At 44.4% G+C, this 27,896-nt stretch overlaps 1 protein-coding gene across 3 annotated transcripts in view; it reads left to right on the forward strand.

The window, feature by feature from the left end:
* The window catches only part of JADE2 (jade family PHD finger 2), a 338,504-nt gene that overhangs the window by 233,763 nt on the left and 76,845 nt on the right, over window positions 1-27,896 (forward strand). For all 3 annotated transcript variants that reach the window (XM_073649598.1, XM_073649599.1, XM_073649601.1), the window contains exons 7-8: window positions 6,564-6,731; window positions 18,634-18,750. In XM_073649598.1, coding sequence (XP_073505699.1) covers window positions 6,564-6,731; window positions 18,634-18,750 — 285 coding nt within the window. The remainder of the gene's footprint in view (window positions 1-6,563; window positions 6,732-18,633; window positions 18,751-27,896) is intronic.

Consider the following 27,896-nt stretch of genomic DNA (forward strand, 5'->3'; position numbering starts at 1 on the left):
GCAAAATTAATGAACATGCTGCGGATTTTTGACCGCAGCATATACGCTGCGGAAAAATCCGCAGCATGGGCATTGACATTGCGGAATGCCATTGGGGACCATGGGGTGCGGATATACATGCGTTTTACAAGCGTTTACGCTGCGGAAATTCCGCAGCATATACGCTTGAAAAACGCTACGTGGGCACACAGCCTTATTCTTTTGCATGTTTGTTATACTTAAATGTTTCAGATCACAAAACAAATGTAAACATTAGATAAAGAAAACACAAGTAAACAAAAAATGCAGTTTTTAAATGAAAGTCTTTACTACTAAGGGAAAAAGAAATCCAAAACCTACAGGGCCCTGTATGAAAAAGTGATTGACCCCCTCCCCCCTTAAAACATGAATTAACTGTGGTTTATTACATCTTTGGGAAGCTGGGTTCAATTTCCCTAGCCACACACAGGCCATATTACTGCCAGACCTGTTCTCAATCAAGATGTCACTTAAATAGGACCTGCCTGACAAAGTGAAGTTGACCAAAAGATCATCAAAAACTAGACAACATGCTGCAATCCAAAGAAATTAAGGAACAAATGAGAAACAAAGTAATTGAGATCTAGGCTCATCTGAGTTTTGCCAGAAAACAATTTGATGATCGACAAGACTTTTGGGAGAATACTCTGTGGACTAAAGAGACAAAAGTTTAACTTTTTGGAAGGTGTATGTCCCACTACATCTGGCATAAAAGTTACACATCATTTTAGAGTAGGAACATCATACCAACAGTAAAATATGGTGGTAGTGTGATGGTCTGGTTTGCTCCTTCAGGACCTGGAAGACTTGCTGTGGTAAATGGAACCATGAATTCTGCTGTCTACCAAAAAATCCTGGAGGCGAATGTCCGGCCATCTGTTTATGACTTCAAACTGAAGCGCACTTGGGTTACGCAGCAGGACAAAGATCCAAAACACGAGCAAGTTCACCTCTGAATGGCTTAAGAAAAATGAAAGTAAGACTTTGGAGTGGCCTTAATCCGATTGAGATGCTGTGGCATGACCTTAAAAAGGCGGTTCATGCTCGGAAACCTTCCAATGTGGCTGAATTACAACAATTTTGCAAAGATGAGTGGCCAAAATTTCTCAAGAGCGTTGTAAAAGATTCAGTGCCAGTTATTGCAAATGCTTCATTGCAGTTGTTGCTGCTAAGGGTGGCCCAACCAGTTATTCGGTTTAGGGGGCAATCACTTTTTCACACAGGGCCCTGTGGGTTTGGATTTCTTTTTCCCTTAATAATAAAGACCTTCATTTAAAAACTGCATTTTTTGTTTACTTATGTTTTCTTTGTCTAATATTTAAATTTGTTTTGGGATCTGAAACATTTCAGGGTGACAAATATGCAAAAGAATAAGAAATCAGGAAAGGGGCTAACACTTTTTCACACCACTGTATGTAGCACACATTCAGAAGCCGCATGGAAGACGTTATCCTGCAGTACTTAGTATTGTCGCTGGTAATACAACTTTTAAAGGATTTTCCACTACATTTAAATTAATGCTCATTTGGGCCAGTTAGAGTGTAATAATAATAAAAAACTGCTCTCCTCTCCCTGAGGAGCATCACACCTCCACTCTTGAAACTACATCTCCCTCTGGAATTGTGGCAACAATATCCGGAGGGAGATGTTACTTGATGGCAGTAAGCCAATCAGCAGTACAGTTCATGCAATTCCTTCATACAGTGACTTTTATCTACTCAGATTTCCAGATAACATAAATGGATGTAATTCTCAGGGTCACTAACTGAAGAGAAGTATACCATGAATTTCCAGATAGAAGGGACAATTAAATGTGGTAGTTGATTTATATACATATATAGTGTATGCACTCCTCAACATTGAAATTGCAACACTAGGCATTACAAGCCGTATGGTTATGCAAATGGAGGACGTAGCAGGTGTCGCTAACATCTGCATGATCACATTTTTAAGCACCCAGCTCAAATCTGTGTCATGTGGAGGAGACACAAAATCCAGAATAAATGAAAACTTTTTTAGCCTCATCAAACTTTAAAAATTAGATAAAATCAGAAAATTCCTTGTGGGATGGTTGGGCAATGCCTCCTATTTGTGGATGTGCCAGTTGGGGTCACGCAGATCCCAGACGCAACTCCACTGCCACCAGTCGTCAGGACAATTAGGCAATTGACAGATGAATGATGGCCGCAGCTGACTTCAGTGCAAGGCCGGTTATTGAGGAACTCAGTGAGCGTATGGTACACCTCCGATTCCAGCTCATGGAATATATATGGATTATATGTATACCCCGGTACAGTCACTGCCAACTCCACAGTAACAAAAGGAAACCACTAGGTGCCACCACCAATTGTATATACAGGCCAATTGGACACTCGTTACAAGGTAGCATATGGCTTCAAGGATCCGGTTTACAGAGCAAGAGGAACAGAGCTAGAGCTATTAAATTTTATATATTTAATCCAGAAAGGTAGGCAGTGTTCATAAAAATATGCAAAGATGTTGCAAAATGGGAGCAAAATTATACGATATATACAATTAAGTAAAATAAAAAGGAATAACGAAAGAGAATTACTAAACCGTATGTCACGGAAATGGCTCAGAGCTTAGTGGAGAGAGGTACTTTTTTGGAAAACAGGTAGAACCCACAGCAAGCTGTACCTTTCAGGAGTGACAAATGATAGAGACCCAAACTCTGTTTTTTATTAGATCCTGGTTACACCCAAATACCTCCGCTTGGTGAGCTCATGTGGGGGCAGGTTGTGGGATGTACTGGGTCTTTCAGAATTTTGTGAGATCCCCAATTTACCGGATATCTTTGCCTCTGGAGGTCTCAGGCGGTAGATATTGGCGTCTTGTTTCTTATCATGATTTTACCTGTCTATAGAGACGAAACATAGCATGGATAGCACCATCCATCGGATCTGTTATTAAGTTGGAGTGATAAGAATGGCCTTACGGTGATGTGACCGAATGGATTGTGTTCGTCCCTTCACTACAACACTGAAAATATATGTCCCATAAATAAGTATTCAGTGATAAATACCCCAATATTTATCACTGGCTCCAAAATGTCTGTGATAAGTGCTTTGATCAGAGGAAGTTAATGCCTGGGAAGCGTACTTCCCCGCTTCTGTGAAAACAAATCTCAGCCTTGATGCCTTTTTCCCAGACCAAATCTTGTGTGGTAATGAACTGGTCACTGTAGGAGTATCCTACTTCAATGGAGGTTGAAGTGTCATCACTCCCTCTTAATTCTCCAGTTATAATTTGTTTCTCTCTTCCTTCTTTATAATTAACCCCATATGTTCAATGTGAGGGTGATATGTCTCCTCTCCGGAGAGGTCTTATGGATTTTAGTTTTTCTCTATGACAATAACAAAAGAAAAAGTACTAAACCTGTGTCACAGAAATGGCTCCGAGCTTAGCGGAGAGAAGCACAGAGTACTGTGTCTTCCAGAATTGACAAATGACAGAAACCCAAACTCTGATTTTTATTAGATCAAATGATATGCCCACATACTATCCCTTGATGAGCTCATCTGGGGGGCTGGTCTTGGGATGTGCTTGGTCTTTAGACGATTATGAGATCCCCATCTTTCAAGGTATCTTTGTCCCTGGATCTCCCAGGAGGGAAATATTATTGTACTGTTTCCTATCACAATTTTATCTTTCTATAGAGATGAAACAAGGCATGGGTGGCATCATCCAGCTGACCCTATATTAAGTTGGAGGTATTAGGCTGGCCTTACAGTGATGTGAGTGAATGTGTTATGTTCGTCACTTTGCCACAACGCCGAAAATATATGTCCCATAAATATCGGCTCAATGCAAAACCCTAATATACATCACTGACCTCCAAAGTGTCTGAGATAATTCCCTTGAACAGAAGATGCTCCTAGACTTGGAGGCTGGCTTTCAGCGGATCCCCTGTTATAATTTCCTGTTCATGGGAGGAGGTCCTACTTCAGTGAAGGTTGAAGTGTCAGCTCTTTCTCACTTCCCCAGTTATAATTAATACCATATGTTCAATGTGAGGGCTATATGTCCCCTCTCCGGAGATGTCTTTATGAATTTAACAGTTTTTCTCTACAACAGAGTGTTTCGGCCGACATGTGAAAGTTATGATCATTATCATTTTCTTGGCGTTATTGGTTACACCTACACCTGTCTATAATACTACAAAATCCCTGACTTTCTGCAAGTGTGCCTAGCATTGATGCTGTTTTGAAGGCAGAGTAGGCACACCAATTATAGATTTGATTTTAGTTATCTCTTTTGTTCATTCACTTTGCATTCTGATAAATAAATTGATAAAAATAAGCCATTAACACTAGAGAGGAGCAAATTTATTTAAGCAGAATTTAATTCTCAAATTTTTACAAAAATGTCTATTTTCTAGAATATGGATTTTTTTGCACTTCGTTCTGTGCTAAATCAGCAAAACTGTGGCCATTTTTTCTAAACCATAGAGGGACAGCAAGAGGTTAAAGAAAAAATGAGTACTCCCCTATCTCGCAGTCCTTTCATGCCTCTTCTTTTTGCTGTCGCTCATCCTCTTTGGCCTGCTTTACTCAGTGTTGTGGCTTGTAATGAGGCCTCTGAAGTCACTGTACACGATGGCAGTGAACGCCATGACGTGCATCCTCTAAGGATCTGACTAAGCTTCAGGCAGTGCACATTGTGACATCATGATGTGTGCCATAACTGCAAAGCGCGCAGGGATGTCAGAGGCCAAGTCAGGCTGGAAGCGGTGGCCAGATTGAGGCATGCTTGGGACCAGAAAAGGCGAATGGAAGAGGCACAAAAGACCAAAATTAGCTAAAATTACAGAGATTTGCGAATTTGAATCTGTGCTGAGTTTGTCATGTCTAATTAGCACTTTTTTATTTTTTTAAAGCATTCTTTATTTTCCACTCCCCACGTAAAACTTTTGCACAGTACTGTATATACTGCGGGACCAGTAATGGGATAATAAGAAAAAAAAACTAGAGTGCTGCTTTAGGAAAAGGAAAAATTGCTCAATAAAACTTTACTTGTTAAAGTGAAATTTTGAGAAGTTTTTTTTCCTTTTAATATATTGTTAGTATGATTATACAATGTGTATGGGGTTCATATTGGTAAATAATAACATAATAGCTCATAAGCGGAGTTTATCAAACTTGTATTTTTGCTGTATTGGTGATTCCACTTAATAGAAAGCAGGAGCACCATCTATGTGTCTCTCCACCTCTTTCTCTCTTGGGCTATGTTCACACGTTGCGTTTTTGCTGCATTTTTTTGTACAGGCAAAACCTGCTCGCTTGACAGTAAAGAAGCCGCTTACAAAAAGCATGTTTTGCTGCGTTTGTAGCTGCGTATTTGCTGCGTTTTTCAGGATCTCAAAGTTCAGCTTTGCTTCCACCACAGAAGCATGAACACAAGCCACCAATGCAAGACATATGTGAAACTATAAAACCATTTTGTAAAAAAGTGCAATTTGATTAAATTATTTAGTGGAAAAAGATTTTTATGTCTGAAAAAATAGTGACTAATATGAACAAAAAAGTTCACATGAGTTTATGAAAAAATACAAAATTACAAATGTAACAGCGGGGGTGGGGTTTGAATTGGTCGGAAATTGTTTACCTAATACATTAGCAGAGCATTGAGTTTGTAGGACACTGTTCCCTTGAATTGGTTAGGTATTGTTCAATTTCACACTTTGGTCAGACAATGTTTACTTTTCACATATACATTATATATAAACTGTACTAATCCTAACTGCCAATCTCAAGTGAGGAGACAGACATTAAGGTTTAATCTTGGGGAAATCACCTAAATAAATGTGTTTCACATACTACTGTACCTGCATTTTTTCACTAAAAACGCATCAATACCAGATTCTTGCATTTTTGCTGCGTTTTTGCACTTACTCATTGTTTTCTATGGGTGAAAAAATGCTGCAGAAATGCTGAAAGAAGTGACATGCTGAAGTTTTCAAAAATGCATCAGTTTTCCATTTCAGTCATGGAAAAAAAGCAATGTGTGTGCATGAGTATTCTGATATCTCATAGCTTTTGCTGGTACTGTAAAACGCAGCTTAAAATTTGCATTAAAAAAAACACAGCAAAATGCATCGTGTGAACATAGCTTAATTCTGCTCCTCTCCATAAACTTCAGTAGTAGTAATCTGCTGTAATCTGATCTCTCAGTCAGCTGTTTTTTCTGTGTAAATTTTGAGTTCAGGAGAGAGGAGGATAAGTTGCTCATAAGTGAAGACAAAAAGCATATTTATCTGATAAATTATAATATAAATGTTCTTATATTTTCTTGTACGTTTGAGTTAGGCAAAGTTTGTTGAAAGGACAATGACCATTTAAATCATCATTTAAATTTACATTATAAAATATAAAAATGGTGGAGTGACCGAAAAACAATGTCCTCAATTGTTATCTTATAGCTACATCTGGTTTTTCCGTTTATGATAATTTAATTACAACATATTTTTCTTTGTGTGAATAAATGTTAAACTACAAAGTGCACAATATTGTTTTTTGGTTCTTCAGGCTTGCTACGGAATTCTCAAAGTTCCCACAGGAAACTGGCTGTGTCGGTCTTGTGCACTTGGCGTTCAAGCAAAATGTTTACTTTGCCCAAAGAGAGGAGGAGCTCTGAAGCCTACGAGAAGTGGGACGAAATGGGTCCACGTTAGTTGTGCCTTATGGATACCTGAAGTAAGTACTTAAAAAATACTATAAATATCCTGTGTTTTGGCTTTTTATTGAATATAATGTTAATCTCATTTTTCCTTCACATTTATTTTATGTTTACTAATTTTCCGATTATTTGCTTAGACATGCTGTAAGCCTTTAACTTTCTGATGTACACTTTCATCACAAGCAGAGTGTATAGAGCAGGCTCAGGAGCAGAGCCTGCACTACAGTAGGCAGACACTGGCTGTGTTTAACAGATAGCTAGCTAGTTCGGGACCACTCAGATTTAGTCGCACCTGGCGATCACTGTGATTGGTCTGTCAATATAGACAGACCAATCACAGTGAAGCATGCTGCTTTCTGGCACAGTTATTCTCAGTGATGTCACAGAGAACATAGGAGCCAGCTGTCAGGTACTGCAGGAGGTTGGTATACACCATCTTGCCTTGGTCACGATCAGTATTAGCACTGATCATGGCCTTTTAACCTCCTCGGTGCCACTGGCAATATTCAGTGAATATGAATAGCGGTACCAGAGCGCCAATAACAGGGCAAAAATATTAAAAGGACTGATTTATTAATACACACTGGCAATATTGACAGCAGCATTGGATGGTTAACCCCATTGTAACCCCGCAGAATCCTAATGGCTACCATGGCATTACCGGTCCTCAGGGTCCCCCAACTGCAGTGGCATGTTAAACCTTGCCATGAGCAGAGTCTAATGGACTAAATATCAGTGTAAAACTGGCAACCCTAATGCATTGCAGTACACAAGTACTGCAGTGCATGAGACTAGCAATCAATATGTAAAATAGTCAAGTTCCCTAGTTAGGACTAAGTGTACAACACTAAAAAACTGTAGCATCGGCGTCTCTGCCCCCTGTCAGGCAGAGACGCCGTCCCCCTTACCGCCGCGGTCCTGTTCCAGCATCTTCTGGCCTCGCTGCTGCTGGTGCACGCAGCTTCCCTGGCTCTGTGCTTAGAGCGCGCGCGCTCCCTCCCTCTTAAAGGGGCCGCGCGCTCCGTCCTAAAAAGTCCCCGGCCAATCACCGGAGGGCTTTCCCTATAAGAGGCACCTCCTCCAATATGGAGGTGCCCGTGCAAGGTTGTTGCTTTGTGATTCTTACTTTGTTTCAGCCCCCAGGTCCTCTGCAAGTCAGTCCTGTTCGCCAGTCTGATCTTCTGCTCAGTCCGCTAGCCTGACTTCTCTTCTGCCCGACAGTCTGTCTACAGTCCAGTCCGCCAGTCTGTCTAAGGGCTCTGCCCGCTCACTTACCTGGAAGCACCCGCCTGTTACCTGCCGTGCCTGCCTGCCCGCTTACCTGGAAGCACCAGCCAGCTACCTGTTGTGCCGCCAGCTTGCCTACCCGGAACACTCGTCTGACTATCTGCCTAATCAGCCTGCTTGTCTACCCGGACCACCCGTCAGCCTGCCAGCCGAAGCTCATCCGCTGTACCGGTCAGTTCCTGCCTTCTGACCCGTGGGAGTCACCTGCTCTCATACAAGGTCGGTCCCAAAGTGGCACCTGGTCCCTCTGCTCGGTTCCTCCCTGGTTCACGGAATCGACTGAGCCGCCGTGCGACCTTGGTCGGACCGAGTTGATACTTAGTCACGCCCCTCTGGCCCCTCCTTGCACTGCAGCACAGAGGTTCCACCACCTAGATCTGTAACAGTTTGCAACGGCCATGGAACCCGGTGGACCCCAGGCTCTTTCGCTTTCTGACCTGTACCAGGAGGTTTCTCGTCAGAGATCCCAACAGGAAACCATCCTGACCTACCTGCGGTCTGTCAACTCCCACCTGGACACGCTGTCCGTCCCACCTGTGTCCGCCTCGAGCCGAGCAGCACCCGCTCCTGCGGCGCCTCAGCCTACTGGTGCCATGGCATCCAGCTCTGGACCCCAGCTCTCTGCGCCTCCTCGTTTTGGGGGTGACCCCGTCTTATTTCTGGGTTTTCTGAACCAGTGCACTCTGCACTTTGAACTCCTGGCACATCAGTTTCCCTCCGACCGGGCCAAGGTGGCGTTCATCATGTCTCACCTCACCGGGGGAAGCATTGGCATGGCTAAACCCTTTATGGGAGAGCGGAGATCCCCAGGTATCCGATCCTCCGGCTTTCCTCACTGCCTTCCGGAAGGTCTTTGATGACCCCGGACGAAGGACTTCTACTGCCTCCTCATTGCTCCATTTCCTCCAAGGAAGTCCCACCATGGGCCTGTATGCCATACAGTTCCGTACCCTCGCATCTGAGCTTGCCTAGAACAACGAGTCCCTGGTGTCCACCTTCTGGGAGCGTCTTTCCGGACGGATCAAGGACGAGCTAGCCGGCCGGGACATTCCTACCACCCTGGATGACCTGGTGTCACTAGCTACCCTTATTGACATCCATTTCCTGGAACGAGCTAAGGAGACTACCCGGGAGAGAAGATTTCCTCATCTCGCTCCTGTTTTCCAGAAACCTGCCTTCCAAACAGCAACTCCCCGGGCACGCTCGCCCGAACCCATGCAGATCGATCAGACCAAGATGGTCAAGTCTCGCCAAGAAACACGCCTAGCCGAGGGGAGCTGTTTCTACTGTGATAGTAAGGAGCATCTGATCCGTTCCTGTCTGGTGAAGCCGGGAAACTCCAGTGTCTAGGACCGCTCGGAGATGTCGTCCTAGGCAAGAGTAAATCCTCTCCGTCCTTGACTCTATCCATTTCTATTCCCTGTGGAGAGACCCGCTTCTTTGAAACCGCCCACTGGATTCCGGAGCCGCTGGGAATCTCATTTCTCAGTCCCTTGTGGAGAAGTATCAGATTCTCACCAAACGTCTGGCTGAACCATTGCCCGTGGACTGAAGACTCCTTCCGGTGACCATCTTGCTCGTCACAGAGCTTGTAACCCTTCAGATGGGAATACTGTACTCGGAGAGGATATCCTTCCATGTGCTATCCGGACTCTCACTCCCTTTTGCTAGGTCTACCCTGGCTACAGAAACCTGAACCCGTTCTGAATTGGCGTGCCGGTGAAGTGCTCCGTTGGGAGTAGGATTGCCATGAGACCTGCCTGGTTCCGGTTCTCCCGGCTCGACCTCCGTCTACTCCGGCTAATCTACCCGGTCTGCCGGCACCCTACTGGTCCTATGTGGACTTCTTCGACAAGAAGGAAGCCGAGACAGTACCACCTCATAGGCCGTATGATTGTCCCATCGACCTGGTACCTGGCGCTTCACCTCCCCGCGGGCTTATCTACCCCTTGTCGCTGGATGAAACCCGGGCCATGTCTGAGTACATCGAGGAGAATCTTGCTAGGGGATTCATTCAGAAATCTACTTCCCTGGCTGGAGCAGGATTCTTCTTTGTTAAAAAGAAAGATGGCTCGCTACGGCCGTGTATCGATTACAGGGGGCTTAACCAAATTACCATAAAAATAAGTACCCCCTGCCTCTCATTTCGGATCTGTTCGACCGCCTTAAAGGCGCAAGGCTCTTCACCAAGCTCGATCTACGTGGGGCGTACAATTTGGTCCGGATCCACCAGGGAGACGAGTGGAAGACGGCATTCAACTCCCGGGACGGTCACTATGAATACCGCGTGATGCCCTTTGGTCGATGTAATGCCCCAGCCATCTTCCAGGAGCTAGTTAACGACATTTTCCGTGACCTTTTGTATTCTTGCGTAGTGGTGTACCTGGACGATATCCTGGTCTTCTCTCCGGATCTGCCCTCACACCGGAGGAATGTTCGTCAGGTTCTGCTTAGGCTCCGGCAGAATCGTCTCTACGCTAAATTTGAAAAATGTCTCTTCGAGCAAACTTCCCTTCTGTTCCTGGGATATATTATCTCCGAGACTGGTCTTCGGATGGATCCCAAGAAGGTTTTTGCCGTCTTAAAATGGCCCCGACCGTAGGGGTTGAAGGCGATTCAGCGATTCCTGCGCAAATTATTACCGCCTCTTCATTCCTCATTACTCCTCCCGTACCGCTCCCATCTCCGCGCTCACCCGTAAGGGAGCAAATCCCAAGGAATGGACTTCCGAAGTGGAGGAGGCCTTCGTCTCCCTAAAACAAGCTTTCTCCTCCGCCCCTGTGCTGCACCACCCGGATTGCAACAAGCAGTTCTTCCTGGAGGTTGATGCTTCCTCCTCCGGAGCCGGAGCAGTGCTCACCCAGAAATCCCCGTCCGGGAGAATGGTAACCTGCGGCTTTTCCTCCAAGCTCTTCTCCTCGTCTGAGCGCAACTACTCCATAGAAGATCGTGAGCTGCTTGTCATCAAATTGGCGCTGGAGGAGTGGTGCTACCTGCTGGAAGAGGCTCTGCGCCCAGTTATCATCTACACAGATCACAAAAACCTGGCCTATCTACAAAACGCCCAGAGACTCAATCCACGTCAGGCCCGGTGGTCTCTGTTCTTTGCCCAATTCTTCTTTTCTCTACATTAACGCCCTGCTGACAAGAACGTTAAAGCCGACGCTCTATCCCGCTCATTCCTGTCCTCCGACCAAGAGGAGGAGCCTCTGCATATCATCGACCCCTCCAGAGTAATGACCGTGGCCCCCCTTGACCTGTCTCGTCTTCCACCCGGTAAGACTTTTGTAACGGTTCCGGATCGTAAGAAGGTTCTTCTCTGGGGTCATTCATCCAAAGTAGCCGGCCATGCTGGCCAGAGGAAGACCTTCCTGCTCATCGCCCGGCATTACTGGTTGCCTTCGCTATGCAAGGATGTTGCGGATTTCATCTCGGCTTGTTCCTCCTGTGCCCGTAACAAAGTTCCTAGGCATCTGCCCGTCTCCTGCCTCTACCCGTACCTTCCGCCCCGTGGCAACACATTGCTATGGACTTTATTACGGATCTCCCTGTTTCTGCCGATTTTACCGTCATTGGGTGGTCGCTGACCGCTTTTCTAAAATGGCCCACTTCATCCCTCTGCTTGGTCTTCCGTCCGCATCTGTGCTGGCTAAGGACTTCATCCTTCACATCTTTCGTCTCCACGGCCTACCCCTCCACATTGTGTCTGATCGCGGGGTCCAGTTCACTTCGCGCTTCTGGAGAGCTACGTGTAAGCTATTGGATGTCACCCTGGATTTCTCCTCTCCTTGTCATCCTCAGTACAGTGGTCAAGTGGAACGTATCAACCTTGTCCTTACCAGCTTTCTCCGGCATTTCGTCAATGCTCACCATAATGACTGGGTTGAGCTCCTACCTTTGGCCGAGTTCTCCTATAACAACCATGAGAGTGAGTCTTCTTCCAAATCCCCGTTCTTTGTGGTCTACGGTCAACACCCCCGGATCCCTTTTCTCGTCTCCGCTTCAGTGGACAATCCTGCCGCGGAGTCTCTGGTCAGCAAATTTTCTACTATTTGGGAAAACACTAGATCCGCACTTCTTAAGTCCTCTGAACGGATGAAGAGACATGCCGATAAGAGACGTCTGGATCCGCCTCTTTTTCGTCCGGGAGACAGGGTCTGGTTCTCCTCCAAACATGTTCGGCTCAAAATTCCATCGTATAAGTTGGGTCCGTGGTTCATCGGTCCGTTTGAGGTTCTCAAGCAAATCAATCCCGTGGCTTACAAGCTAAAACTCCCGGCCACCTTACGGATTCCCAACTCCTTCCACGTATCTCTCCTCATACCAGTTCTTAATTCTTTTTCTGACGATCCAGGTACCACTTTAGCTCCAGTTTCCGCTGAGGACGTCTATGAGGTAGAGAACATTTTGGCCACCAAAAGGGTAAGAGGAAAAACCTTTTTTCTGGTGAATTGGAAGGGGTTTGGCCCGGAGGAGAGGTCTTGGGAACCCAGGGAGAACATCCATGCCCCTCTTCTTAAAAAATTTCTTGCTGGCCTGAAAAAGAGGGGGCGTAAAGGGGGGGATACTGTAGCATCGGCATCTCTGCCCCCTGCCAGGCAGAGACGCCGTCCCCCTTACCGCCGCGGTCCTGCTCCAGCGTCTTCCGGCCTCGCTGCTGCTGGTGCACGCAGCTTCCCTGGTTCTGTGCTTAGGGCTGGCACACGCGCGCTCCCTCCCTCTTAAGGGGGCCGCCCGCACCGTCCTAAAAAGTCCCCGGCCAATCACTGGAGGGCTTTCCCTATAAGAGGCACCTCTTCCAATATGGAGGTGCCCGTGCAAGGTTGTTGCTTTGTGATTCTTACTTTGCTTCAGCCCCCAGGTCCTCTGCAAGTCAGTCCTGTTCGCCAGTCTGATCTTCTGCTCAGTCCGCTAGCCTGACTTCTCTTCTGCCCGACAGTCTGTCTATAGTCCAGTCCGCCAGTCTGTCTATGGGCTCTGCCCGCCCGCTTACCTGGAAGCACCCACCTGTTACCTGCCGTGCCTGCCAGCCCTCTTACCTGGAAGCACCTGCCTGTTACCTGCCTTGCCTGCCTGCCCGCTTACCTGGAAGCACCAGCCAGCTACCTGTTGTGCCGCCAGCTTGCCTACCCGGAACACTCGTCTGACTATCTGCCTAATCAGCCTGCTTGTCTACCCGGACCACCCGTCAGCCTGCCAGCCGAAGCTCATCCGCTGTACCGGTCAGTTCCTGCCTTCTGACCCGTGGGAGTCACCTGCTCTCATACAAGGTCATTCCCAGAGTGGCACCTGGTCCCTCTGCTCGGTTCCTCCCTGGTTCATGGAGTCGACTGAGCCGCCATGTGACCTTGGTCGGACCGAGTTGATACTTAGTCACGCCCCTCTGGCCCCTCCTTGCACCGCAGCACAGAGGTTCCACCACCCGGATCCGTAACAAAAACAATATCAGATCAAAATATTACACCATTAATAATGCTGGTTTTATGTAAAAAAAACACACTTTATTGGTATCACTACGTACTGATCAAATTCAAATATAAAACTGATATATATTATTTTATCTCATACAGTGGGTACTGAAAGTATTCAGACCCCTTTAAATTTTTCACTTTTTGTTTCATTGCAGCCATTTGGTAAATTCTAAAAAGTTCATTTTTTTTCTCATTAAAGTACACTCTGCACCCCATCTTGACTGAAAAAAGCCAGAAATGTAGAAATTTTTGCAAATTTATTAAAAAAGAAAAACTGAAATATCACATGGTCATAAATATTCAGACCCTTTGCTCAGTATTGAGTAGAAGCACCCTTTTGAGCTAGTACAGCCATGAGTCTTCTTGGGAACGATGCAACAAGTTTTTCACATATGGATTTGGGGACCCTCTGCCATTTTTCCTTGCAGATCCTCTCCAGTTCAGTCAGGTTGGATGGTGAACGTTGGTGAACAGCCATTTTCAGGTCTCTCCAGAGATGCTCAATTGGGTTTAGGTCAGGGCTTCGGCTGGGCCAGTCAAGATTGATCACATAGTTGTTCTGAAGCCACTCCTTTGTTATTTTAGCTGTGTGCTTATGGTCATTGTCTTGTTGGAAGGTGAACCTTCGGCCAAGTCTGACGTCCAGAGCACTCTGGAAGAGGTTTTCATACAGGATTTCTCTGTACTTGACTGCATTCATGTTTCCTTCAATTGCTACCAGTCGTCCTGTCCCTGCAGCTGAAAAGCACCCCCATAGCATGATGCTGCCACCACTATGTTTCACTGTTGGGATTGTATTGGACAGGTGATGAGCAGTGCCTGGTTTTCTCCACACATAACGCTTAGAATTATCACCAAAAAGTACTATCTTCGTCTCATCAGACCAGAGAATCTTATTTCTCCTAGTCTAGGAGTCCTTCATGTGTTTTTGAGCAAACTCTATGCGGGCTTTCATATGTCTGGCACTAAGGAGAGGCTTCCGTCGGGCCACTGCCATTAAGGCCCAACTGGTGGAGGGTTGCAGTGATAGTTGACTTTGTGGAACTTTCTCCCATCTCCCTACTGCATCTCTGGAGCTCAGCTACAGTGATCTTGGGGTTCTTCTTTACCTCTCTCAACAAGGCTCTTTTCCCACGATTGCTCAGTTTGGCTGGACGGCCAGCTCTAGGAAGACTTCTGGTGGTCCCAAACTTCTTCCATTTAAGGATTATGGAGGCCACTGTGCTCTTAGGAACCTTGAGTAATGCAGAAATTCTTTTGTAACCTTGGCCAGATCTGTGCCTTGCCACAATTCTGTCTCTGAGCTCCTTGAGCAGTTCCTCATGATTCTCATTTGGTCTGACATATACACTGTGAGGTCTTATATAGACAGGTGTGTGCCTTTCCAAATCAAGTCCTATCAGTTTAATTAAACACAGCTGGACTCCAATGAAGGAGTAGAACCATCTCAAGGAGGATCACAAGGAAATGGACAGCATGTGACTTAAATATGAGTGTCTGAGCAAAGGTTCTGAATACTTTTAACCATGTGATATTTCAGTTTTTCTTTTTTAATAAATTTGCAAAAATTTCTACATTTCCATTTTTTTTCAGTCAAGATGGGGTGCAGAGTAAACTTTAATGAGAAAAAAAATGAACTTTTTAGAATTTACCAAATGGCTGCAATGAAACAAAAAGTGAAAAATTTAAAGAGGTCTGAATACTTTCCGTACCGTTCTGTATAGCGAACACTAAAAAAAAAAACTATGAATAAAAATACTGACAAAAAATGGATTAAAAAAGATATAAAAAATTTGTATGTAAAAATACAAAACTGAAAATGTCCTCTCCAGCAAAAAAATCCAACCCTCTTACAGCTCTGTCGACAGAAAGATAAACATGAAGTTATAGCTCTTAGAATATAGTAGAAAGAAATGTTTACTGTGTAAAAGTAGCAAAATATAAAAATATAAAAATCTGCTATTGCGGTTATCTTGAACAATAAAGCTTTCTTAACATTTATACCCCAAGGTGAACAGCGTATAAAATGACAACAATTCTTGATCAACAGTTTATTTGTTTTTTCTGCCTCCCAAAATCAGTATTAGGGCTCATGCAGACATCAGAGCATAAACTGCAATACATGGTCTGTCCGTGGGTATCCCAACGCAAACTTTACAGTCACCTATATGCCTACGAGGCTGTCGAGTTCGGATCAGGAGACCTATGGACAGACCATGTATTGTCGTCTGTGCTTTGACTGAGTTCCACAGACGTCTGACTGAACCCTAAGACTCTGTTCACATTTATCTCATGTGCCACACTGAACACTTACCTTGGGGTTTCCGTCAAAATCCCCAAAAAACTTGATTCAGAACAAATCCCCGATGGAACCACTCACTATAATGAGGCAGATGAAATTACTTTGCACACCATTTGGCCCCTTGTTACCAAAGTGTGACTTCATTTTAGGCTTCTTTTTAGCACAAAAAAAAGTTTCATCTACAGTGTTTTTGTGAATGCCTAAAAATACTCCATCTGTCTCATTGTATTGAATGGTTCCAACATGGGTTTAGTCTCAAGCACATTACTTGGAGATTTAGATGGAATTCCCGATGTAATTGCTCAATGTATAGCAAAGGATAAACCTGATACTAAAATCGATCAAAAAATGTTAAGTACCCCAAAATATTTCCAACAAAAACTTCAAATCAACCCACAAAAAATAAGTCCACTCAGGTCTGTCATCTGTCAATGGAAAACTAGGGGGTTTCCATGATACTGGTAAGATAAAGGCCTCAGAAAAGTGACACGGCACCCAGAATCTGCACACCCAAATCCAAAATTCCCCTGATGATCCTTAAAGTCACTACTGTACTTTGTAGAGCCTCCTTTTGCGGCAATTACAGCTGTAAGTCTTTTTGGATAAATATATATGAGCTTTCCACATCTTGCCACTGGGGTTTTTGCCCATTCCTCAAGGCAAACTGCTCCAGCTCCTTCAAGTTGGATGATTTCCTCTGGTGACCAGCAATCTTAAAGTCTGACCACAGACCATCAATTGGATTAAGGTCTGGGCTTTGACTAGGCCACTCCAAAACATTTACACGTTTCCCCTTAAACTACTCTAGTGTTGCTTTAGCAGTATACTTTGAGTCATTGTCTTGTTGGAAGGCGAACCTTCGTCTCAATCTGAAATCACTGACAGACTGAAAAGGGGTTTTGCTCAAAAAAATCCCTGTATTTTGCACCATCTTCCATTGACTCGGACCATTTTCCCGGACCCTGCTGCCAAAAAACATCTCACAGCATGAGGCTGTCACCACCATACTTCATTGTGGGGATGGTGTTCTTGGGTTGATGAGCTGTGTTGGTGTCAGACATAGTGTTTATCTTGGTGGCCAAAAAGTTACATTTTATTCTCATCTGACCACAGCACCTTCCTCCATACATTTGGGGATTATCCCACATGTCTTTTTGCAAACTCAAAACGAGCCTTACAATTTTTGTGTGTACGTAAAGGCTTGGGAACTCTGCCGCTCTTTCAGGGTTACCTTTGGTCTCTGTGTTGCCTCTCTGATTAATGCCCTCCTTGCTCGGGCTGAGAGGTTTGGTGGGCAGCTCTCTCTTGGCAGGTTGGTTGTGGTAACATGTTCTTTCCATTTGATGATAATGGATTTTATGGTATTCCGGGGGATCATCAGAGATTAAGATATTTTATTATAACTCAACCCTGACTTGTACTTCTCAACAACTTTGTCCCTTTGTTTGGAGATCTCCTTGGTCTTCATGGTGTTGTTTGGTTAGTAGTTCCTTTCGCTTTATGGTGTTGCAGCCTCTGTGGCCTTTCAGAAAAGGTGTGTATATACTGAATGACCATGTGACACTTGCACACAGGTGGACTTCCTTTCACTAAGCATGTGACTTATGAAGGTAATTGCTTGCAACAGAGATTGTTATGGGCTTCATAGCCAAAGTGGTGAATACATATGCACATGGCAACTTTTACTCATTGGATCCCATAAATTTAATCTATGGCTATATTTTTCTCACTTCACTTCACCAACTTAGACTATTTAGTGCTGATACATCACACACAAATTGTATTACAAAACTATTTAAACACAGGTTATAATGTAACAAAATGGGTAAAAAGACAGTGGGGTGAATACTTTCGGAAGCCACTGTATATGGCATTTCTGTAGCAAGAAGAATCCACTTAAGGGGTGCGTTTCTCCAGAAGCATAAGTTAGGCACATTGTATGTCCACTGAGGTGGCATATTTGCAATTTTCACTCTGCAACATGCAGTCCATGCTTTTTTTTTCTGAAAACCACCTGTAAGACTAAAATACTCTGCATCCATGTATCACTTCATTGAGGGGTAGAAAAATATTTAGATTTGACAGTCCTTAGTGGTTGATACCTTTTAATGGCTAACTGAAAAGATGGTAACAAGTTGCAAACCTTTGAGACTACTCAGGTCTCTTCATCAGGCATAGAATAACACAAAATCTGAAGAGTCACATATTTATACACAACAAGACAGAAATAATGCAATAAATGAGACAATTGCATTATTCTTGTGTCTTGTTGTGTATAAATACATGCATGCAGGGAGAGACCTGTCAATCCTGGGCAAAGGGTTGGGAGAAGCTAGCTGGGACCCGCCTGTCCGGCAAGTTTCCAGTGCGGCTTATTCCCTGGCGGCTTTTATAGTATTGTTTTTCTGAAAGGCCACAATTTTTTTTTAAGAGTCAAACATACCTGGATAAGATCGTTCAGCCAGTATTTCATACATGCTACCCATTGATCGGGCGCCATGTATCAGCTGCCAGGTTCCCTTTAATGGCAAAAGTGACTTGGTCCTTAATAGGTTAAAACGCAAGCCCTCCATTGGATATGCCAATGGGGAAATCACATTTTGAAAGAACAGGAGGAAAAAAAACTAAAAATTGACAAGTCTGGTGATTGGTTCTTGAGTGACTTTATTCTTCTGTTTTGCCTGTGTACGCACTGTGGGGTATATTATGTGCTAATTGCTCTTTTCCTACTTTGATATAGTCAGTTCTTTTATCTCTGTGCAGTTGTAATATAGTTCTCCCTGGTATTGTTAATATTTTATTGGTTTTGATTGAAATAACTTGGATGAAGATAACCTTCGGCTCCCTTCCTCCTTGCAGGTCAGCATTGGTTGTCCAGAAAAGATGGAACCTATTACTAAGATTTCACACATCCCTCCAAGTCGATGGGCTTTATCCTGCAGCTTGTGTAAAGAATGCACCGGAACTTGTATCCAGGTACGTCGTGTAAAGCAATACTTCTGCCTTGCTGAGTTGTATAAACCCGCAGGACTCGTGATCATGCCAGACGCAGGCCTGTAGATTGATTGAAAGTGCGAGCACTTGTAGGGTCGATGCCCCATATCTCTGGTGCATGTGGCAGCTGTATGATATGTATAGCATATCTCTAAAATGCTGATAACACAGGCCTTTATAATCATGTACAGAAAAAAACTAAAAATCTATAATCAGAAAATAGAAAAACATAAATATGTGTCATTATCTGTTTTTACGGTGTAAAAGATCCCTTTAAGGCAGTAGCTAGTTTACGGACCGTTTGCTGCATTACCCACTGTAACGTTTCCACTGGCAGCTTTGAAAATGTTCTCACTGATGTCATGAAATCTTTGTATGCTGGAGAAGATGTCTGTTGTGCCATGCTGTAATTATCTAGAATTGGGATCTCCTCCGTAAATACATGTTTTGCTGCCATTTCAAATACTGTCATCCATTCTTGTATCTAAAACTGTTTCTTCTTTACCAAATCATTATGGCTTTTAGCAGGAGCCACAAATATTTGCTATGTTTAACCTCTGCTAGGTCAATTTCTTAGAATGGCTGTCAGCCACTGGAACACTGAATTTTAGTGGACACATACTGCTACCGTATATACACTGTATGGCCCCGATTTATCAAGTCAGCGAGGCGCCTGCTTGCTTAAGAGGCACAGCGCAAAGTGCCATGCGCCTCACCGCTAATCTTACTCCAGTCAATGACTCAAGTAAAATTTGTGGCATAAGGAATGCCACTGCTCATCGTGAATTTGACAGGCTCACCATACACCCGTCACACTCACTTTGTTGGAGCTGGGCGATTTTGGCTTAAAAACGCCAAAAGTTGCAAAATTTTTGTGCAGGCTCATCTTATGCAAAAACTTTTGCGACTTTTCAAAGCTTTTTAGTCCAGAATTCTGGTGCAAATGCTTTGATGAATTGGGGCCTAAGTCTTTTATTTAAGAATAATTTCCAACAGATTCCCTGTAAAGCTCTACAAGTCTATTTCGAGTAACAAAGGGCACACAAAATGTGCAGCAGTTATTTTAAAGGAGCACTAAACCCAGAACAATACTACCCTATCAGAGCAGCATGATATAGGGAAGAGACCCTGATTCCAACAATGTATCAGTTACTGGGCTGCTCTCTGTAGTTTTGATTAAATCACAGTTTTATCAGTTGCAGATCTACCAATTCTCTGAATACGGAGCTCTCTATAGCCCCGCTCACACTACTGATTGACAGCTTTCTGTGTACACTGTGCATAGGCTGAAAAATGCTTGCCAATGGTGGGGGCAGGGCATAGGTGTATCCAGGTTTTCTGGCACCCGGGGCAAGAATTCAGTTTGGCGCGCCGCCCCAACCCCACCACCACCATCATCACTCAAAACACATAAGCGATTTACACTCACTCTTAGGCCACAGCCCTACTATCAGAATTTTTTCTCAGGAGTGGGAGCCAAAACCATGTGAGGAATAATCAGAGTAAAGATATAATAGAAACAAGTGCACCAATTTTGCATTTATCACCCACTCCTGGTTTTGGTTCCCACTCCTGAGAAAAAATACTGACTGAATACTGACCAAATACTGATAGTGGGGCAGTGGCCTAACAGTCAAGTGCCGGCTAGCTGCTCTTCCTAATCCTCTCAATGTTTAGTGAAAAACTGCGAGAAGCAGGAAGAAAAGCGAGTTGTCACGTGACCGTAAGTCTGATTGAAGTGGCCATGTGATAACTGCTGGAACCAGCAAGCTGAGCTGCATCCTGACAGTGAGGATATTACACACTCTTAAGATTGGCTACAGAGCTTTATTTTATAGTTAAAGGGCTTGTCCAGGTTTGAGATGAAAGTCTGCAGTCACTGTGTGACTGTAGGCTTCTGAATTCTCACAGTACATGCACTGCACACGTTTAGGATTCTCCCTTGCACAAGTATGCTATTTGTATACTACTGGCCACATTACGACTAGACTTGTCCTGCCTCATTCAATTCATTGAGTGAGACCACCCATGTCTAGTCAGCACATGACCGCATGTATGCAAATCGCCAACATGACAGAATCCTGACAGTGTGCAGTGCGCACTCTGAGAGATGCTACTGCGCACGCTCGGCACCATATTGCTGCACCCAAATTATTTTTCCTCTAGCAAAACGGCGCTGGCGCATGCGCAGTAGTGTCTCTCGGCAACCAAAAGGTACTACTGCATACGCGGGCGTCGGTAGCCATTTTGGGGATGTAAATTTCACTTTGGCGCACAAATTACACAGGCAGTATGTAAAATAGTAGGCAGGTCACTGAAAGCACAGTGACCGGCCAGAGGTAGGCATACATAATGAGCGCACCAGCTACAGCCCCTCCCTAAAGTCCCGCCCCAGAGCACGAGCATATCATTATGGCAGAAATGAAAATATAGATTATAAAAGAACCAATGGACGGATTTCATCAACAAAGGTATCATTTTACTCAGTGTAATGGCGCCCACTTGACAGTGTATGTGGTTTACTAAGCACAATCCTGCTGACAGGTGCACTTTAAGTGGTTTGTCCACTACTTGAACAAACCCTTTTTAAAAGCCCTTCCCTTCCCCCTCGAGTAAAATAAAAAACGTTTATAATCCCCTCTCTCACTGGCACTGTTCCAAGCGATGTCGGTGCTGGGTCTCCTGGCGCTCTATGCTGCGGCCAATCAGCGGCTACTGAACGGTAGCAGCCTTTAATAATTCGTCAGAGTGAACATTAAAACGTACAAAATATTGATAGGCATCAAGCACCAAGATTGGCTGCAGCGTTCACTTATTTTGCTGATATTTTATGAACGGATTTCCATGGCTAATATGCCGTATAATTTACTTATATCCGAGTCTCTGGCAGCTTCATAGCCAGTCCCAGCCTCCTCTGGTTTGCAGATGGAGTTACTCATCTAATTTTAAGAAGCAAAATAACAACTATCCAACGTTCTGACGTGTCCGTAACCTGCATTTACCTGCACTTGAGTGAGCGTGTCATTTGGACAGCAGTTGTACAGATCTGTGTAACAGATAATGCTTGGTAAGATATGTACTATGATACGATCCCTTGTTTGCTGAAATCACCTTCTTGAATGTATTTTGATGTTTTCGCTTCAGTGCTATGAGAAGGGAGAATTGCTGTGGTCAATATATAGTACTTAATTGTGCGGCTTTGTAAAGGTTGAGAGAACTTCCATGTTTGATTACAGCTATAAATGAATGAACCTAAAGCATAACCACTAATGTTAAACATGACTTTCCTAAACACTCTCGAAGCTCCCACAGGAATTGTGTTATGACGAAATTCTGCCAAATCGAGAAAAGGAGAAAAATTCCCTGTGGTCTTTTTGTGTAATCCAAATTTTAAGTATTTCAGAAAACTAATGTTTAAAAATGATGTATTAATCAAATCTAAGATTCATGAGTGGCCTAGACATCTGTGAATGAATCAGTGTTCTACATTGTTTCTTTTTGTTTGTTAGTACTTGATGTAGCAGAGAACAGTTATTTTTTCCATTCTTTCAGAAAAAAGGAAAGTTGGTCTTTTACAGTGCGGTGCAAATGCAGTATATACTGTGAACACAATTATTGGGTAATTTGTATGTTTGATGATTATATTTATTATTGAACAACTACAGTAAAGACCAAAAGTTTGGACACACTTTCTCATTTAAAGATTTTTCTGTATTTTCTTGACTATGAAAATTGTACATTCACACTGAAGGCATCAAAACTATGAATTAACACATGTGGAATTATATACTTAACAAAAAAGTGTGAAACAACTGAAATATGTCTTATATTCTAGGTTCTTCAAAGTAGCCACCTTTTGCTTTGATGACTGCTTTGCACACTCTTGGCATTCTCTTGATGAGCTTCAAGAGGTAGTCACAGGAAATGGTTTTCCAACAATCTTGAAGGAGTTCCCAGAGATGCTTAGCACTTGTTGGCCCTTTTGCCTTCACTCTGCGGTCCAGCTCACCCCAAACCATCTCGATTGGGTTGAGGTAAGGTGACTGTGGAGGCCAGGTCATCTGGCGTAGCACCCCATCACTCTCCTTCTTGCTCAAATAGCCCTTACACAGCCTAGAGGTGTGTTTGGGGTCATTGTCTTGTTGAAAAATAAATGATGGTCCAACTAAACGCAAACCGGATGGAATAGCATGCCGCTGCAAGATGCTGTGGTAGCCATGCTGGTTCAGTATGCCTTCAATTTTGAATAAATCCCCAACAGTGTCACCAGCAAAGCACCCCCACACCATCACACCTCCTCCTCCATGCTTCACGGTGGGAACCAGGCATGTAGAGTCCATCCGTTCACCTTTTCTGTGTCGCACAAAGACACAGTGGTTGGAACCAAAGATCTCAAATTTGGACTCATCAGACAAAAGCACAGATTTCCACTGGTCTAATGTCCATTCCTACTTTAGCCCAAGCAAGTCTCTTCTGCTTGTTGCCTGTCCTTAGCAGTGGTTTCCTAGCAGCTATTTTACCATGAAGGCCGGTTGCACAAAGTCTCCTCTTAACAGTTGTTGAAGAGATGTGTCTGCTGCTAGAACTCTGTGTGGCATTGACCTGGTCTCTAATCTGAACAGCTGTTAACCTGCGATTTCTGAGGTTGGTGACTCGGATAAACTTATCCTCAGAAGCAGAGGTGACTCTTGGTCTTCCTTTCCTGGGGCGGTCCTCATGTGAGCCAGTTTCTTTGTAGCGCTTGATGGTTTTTGCAACTGCACTTGGGGACACTTTCAAAGTTTTCCCAATTTTTTGGACTGACTGACCTTCATTTCTTAAAGTAATGATGCCCACTCATTTTTCTTTACTTAGCTGCTTTTTTCTTGCCATAATACAAATTCTAACAGTCTATTCAGTAGGACTATCAGCTGTGTATCCACCAGACTTCTGCACAACACAACTGATGGTCCCAACCCCATTTATAAGGCAAGAAATCCCACTTATTAAACCTGACAGGGCACACCTGTGAAGTGAAAACCATTTCCGGTGACTACCTCTAGAAGCTCATCAAGAGAATGCCAAGAGTGTGCAAAGCAGTCATCAAAGCAAAAGGTGGCTACTTTGAAGAACCTAGAATATAAGACATATTTTCAGTTGTTTCACACTTTTTTGTTAAGTATATAATTCCACATGTGTTAATTAATAGTTTTGATGCCTTCAGTGTGAATGTAAGATTTTCATAGCCATGGTACATTGTATGGTACATTGCTGTCTGTCAATCCAAAAGGCTAATAAACCTAAATAATTAAGAAAATAAAGGTGAACTATGTAGAAAATCTATGTGTGCGGAATTATTGAGCAACTATTAGTTTGCAGAATTATTATACAACTAATTGAAAACCATAACATTTTCCCAACTCATTAGTTTATTTTCATCTGATAAAGGGAAAATAATTATTAAACAACTAAAAATATACAAAAATATATTTCTGGCATATTCATAAAAGTATCAGTGACCAATATAGCCCCCTTCTTTTCTATAAATCCTAAACCTTCCATCCATGGAGTCTGTCAGTTAATTTGTTGGCGACCAACTTTTTGGGCAACATCAACCACAGCCTCCCAGACATTGCTCAGAGAAGTGCATTGTTTTCTATCACCATAAATTTCCCATTTAAGAAGAGCCAACAAGTTCTCAATAGAGTTTAGGTCAGGTGATGAAGGGGCTGTGTTATTATTCTTTCATCTTTAAGGCCTTTACTGGCAGCTGAGCAGTGGAGACTTTGATGCATTTGATAGAGCAATGTCTTGCAGAAAAATAATGATTGTCATGAAAAATGTAGACTTTTTTCCTGTACCACTGCTTGAAGAAAGGGTCTTCTACAACTGCCAGTAGGTTTGGGAGATGATTTTGAGTCCATCTTTAGCCTGGAAAGGACCAATTAGCTGATCTCTAATAATACAAGAACATCGCAGTACCCCACCTCCACCTTGCTGGCTTCTGAGTCGGAGTGGAGCTCTCTGCCCTTTACTGATCCAGCCTCTGGCCCATCCATCTGGCCGTCAAGAGTCACTCTCATCTCATCAGTCCATAAAACCTTTAAAAAATGTGTCTTTAGATACTTCTTGGCCTAGTGTTTACGTTTCAACTCCTGTGTTTTGTTAAGTGTTGGTCGGGTTTCAGCCTTTCTCATCTCGGTCATGTCTCTGAGCACTGAATACCTTGTAGTTCTGGACTATGACAGCACTGGAGGACAATGAATTCTTGGTCACTTCATGTTTGATTCTTCTTAAATCTTTGTCATTTAATGTGTGTCTTTATTTCTCAACATGTTTTTTGCGATGCTGTTGATTCTTTGCAACAAAACTTTTGATAATGCTGTGATCACGCCACAATATCTTAGCTATTTCAAGAGTGCCATATCCCCATTTTAATTTTTGTTTTATAAATCAATAGTACACATGAAAATAGGCAACTTTGTAGTATATCTTATCTGAGAAATTATAGCTTTTTTTCTCCTCCTGGATTGATCTTTCAGTCTCAAAATTGTCAATTCACAGGTAAAATCTGTTACATTACTGACCACTAGTCGGTAATTACCGTATTTTTCGGACTATAAGACACACCGGACCATAAGACAGAAGGAGGAAAATAGAAAAAAAAATTTAAGCAAAAAATGTGGTCATGATGCACTGTTAAGGGGGAGGGGGTCTGCTGCTGACATTGTTATAGGGGTAATGTCCCACAATTCTGTTAATATCCCCCATCCTGGTATATATGGCCCCCTCATCCTGTTATACTTGGCCCTCATCCCCATCCTGATATGCATGGCACCCCTCATTCCCATCCTGGCATGCATGGCACCCCATTCCCCTATCCTGGTATGCATGGCCCCCCTCATCCCTCTTCCTGATATGTATAGCACCCTTCATCTCTCATCCTGGTAGGCATGGCACCCCTCTTCCTGGTATGCATGGCACCCCTTATCCCTCATCCTGGTATGCATGGCCACCCCTCTTCCTGGTATGTATGGCACCCTTCACCCCTCATTTGGTATGTATGGCACCCGTCATCCCAGTCCTGGTATGCATGGCACCCTTCATCCCTCTTCCTGGTATGTATGGCACCCCTCATCCTGGTATGTATGGCACCCCTCATCCTGGTATGCTTGGCACCCCTTATCCCTCTTTCTGGTATGCTTGGCACCCCTCATCCCTCTTCCTGGTATGCTTATCCCCCTCACCCCTCTTCCTGGTATAAATGGCACCCCTCATCCCTCTCTCTGCTCCATCGCTCTGCCTCCCGATCTGCCATGCCCCCTCACACTGTGAGATGCTGTGCTGGAATAGTCATTGCTCCCCACGCCGGGACTGTGTGCGTGGGGAACAGTGACCATTCACTCTCCTTAATAGCGCGCACACTGTACCTGCAGCACGGCTCCTACTGTGCTCGGCGGTCTCGTGTGCCCGCTATTAATGAGCATGAATATTCACTACAACCCATGGAAGTGGATTGTAGTGAATATTCATGGTCTTTAATAGCGGGCACACATGACTGCCGAGCGCAGCAGGAGCCGCGCTGCGGGTACAGTGTGCACCTCCTTGCCCCGCTCATCCCCAGCTGCCGCTCCCCCCAGAGCCATAGTATACATATGTATTCGGACTATAAGACACACCTCCCACTTTCCTCCAAAATTTCGGAGGAAAAAAATGCGTCTTATAGTCCGAAAAATATGGTATTTACTGAGCGTCATTCGTTTAATAACCTGTTCACACAGGCAGACTGCGATTCGGATGCGCACTGAATAATCTGTAACAGATCAGTGTGCATAGGCTACCATTGTTCTTGGCAGCGCAGGTCCTTTTTGCACTTAAGGCTATGTGCGCACGATCAGGATTTGAAGCAGAAATTTACCGTGTTTCTGCATCTCCTTGGCAGGAAAAACGCTGTGGAAAAAAACGTGTGGTTTTGACATGTTTTTATGCTTTTTTCAGCAGCAGAAGGGAAGGAAGGGAGACACAGATTCTCTACTTCGTGGGTAGGCGGAGCCCCATAGGATAGTTCACCTCAGATTGGAAAAAGACGACCGGCCCCTCCAGTATATAGGCTCCTCCTACTCCCATGTTCATCAGTCTTTTTATCTGAGGTCTCAGAGGATAGTCGCTGCTTCGGCAGCTCCTCAGAAGAGTTGTTATTTTATATCCAGCGAGTCCTGGACCCCCCGTGGTCTAGAGGTCTCTGGGGGTCTCGGCGCTGCTGAGACCCCTGACCCTCCCCTGGCAGCTCTGTGTACCCCTTGAGGTTCCCACTTATGCCTGCTGGCCCCGGGGGATACAGGGCGCTCCCTGGCGGAGGCGCACACCACACATCTGAGAGGGTCCCTGCGTGCTCCGCCATAGGGGGGAGCAAAGGGCCATGGCGCCACACATCCCTGAGGATCCCTGTGGCTTTCAGCCGGGTAAGTGCTCTTTGGTCTAAAGAGTATCTTTGACGGCTACGGCAAGTGTACTGCCTGTGTGTTTCTTGTCTATTTCAGACGCTGCCTTGACTGGGGAGCAGAGACGGAGGCCAGTAATTTTAATTTTTATTTTTTATTTGCGCATGCTTTTTCGTTTTTGCTTCCTGCCTTCATTGAGGCAGGAAGCTCCCTGTATTGGCGCGCGTTTTCTTGCTTTTATTGACTTGCTTCCTGCCTTCATAGAGGTAGGAAGTTTTCTGCCCTCATTTTTGTTGTTTGAATAAGGCGGGGGGCGTGGCCTAGCGGGGGCGTGGCTTAGCGTCTCCTGGCTTCCTGCCATCATTACTTAGGCAGGAAGCGCTTGGTTGAGCGTGCGCTGGTGGTCCCTGCTTCTCCCTCCGGCGTCCAGCGGCGCCTCCTGCTCTCTGCTCCCCGTCCGTCCACACACTTAGGAGGAGCGGTCGCCGCAGTACCGGTGAGTCCCCTCTGCCTCTGGCAGGGGTTCTTTGTCAGTGCTGTCTCTCCAGGCTACCTATTAGGAGTCCTCAGGAGCACTGCCGCTTTCTCTCCTAAAGCTATTTACTTCACTGACCTTTTAGGCTGTGTAGTATTCTAGTTGCTGTGATGTTAACCCCTTCTGAAAAAGTGGAACTTTAGGGGAAACACATGGTGTTTAAGGGAGTTTCC

The sequence above is a fragment of the Phyllobates terribilis genome, unplaced genomic scaffold, assembly GCF_046119375.1.
Source record: "Phyllobates terribilis strain yellow unplaced genomic scaffold, ASM4611937v1 Scaffold_10__3_contigs__length_209671492, whole genome shotgun sequence".
Classification (NCBI taxonomy): domain Eukaryota; kingdom Metazoa; phylum Chordata; class Amphibia; order Anura; family Dendrobatidae; genus Phyllobates; species Phyllobates terribilis.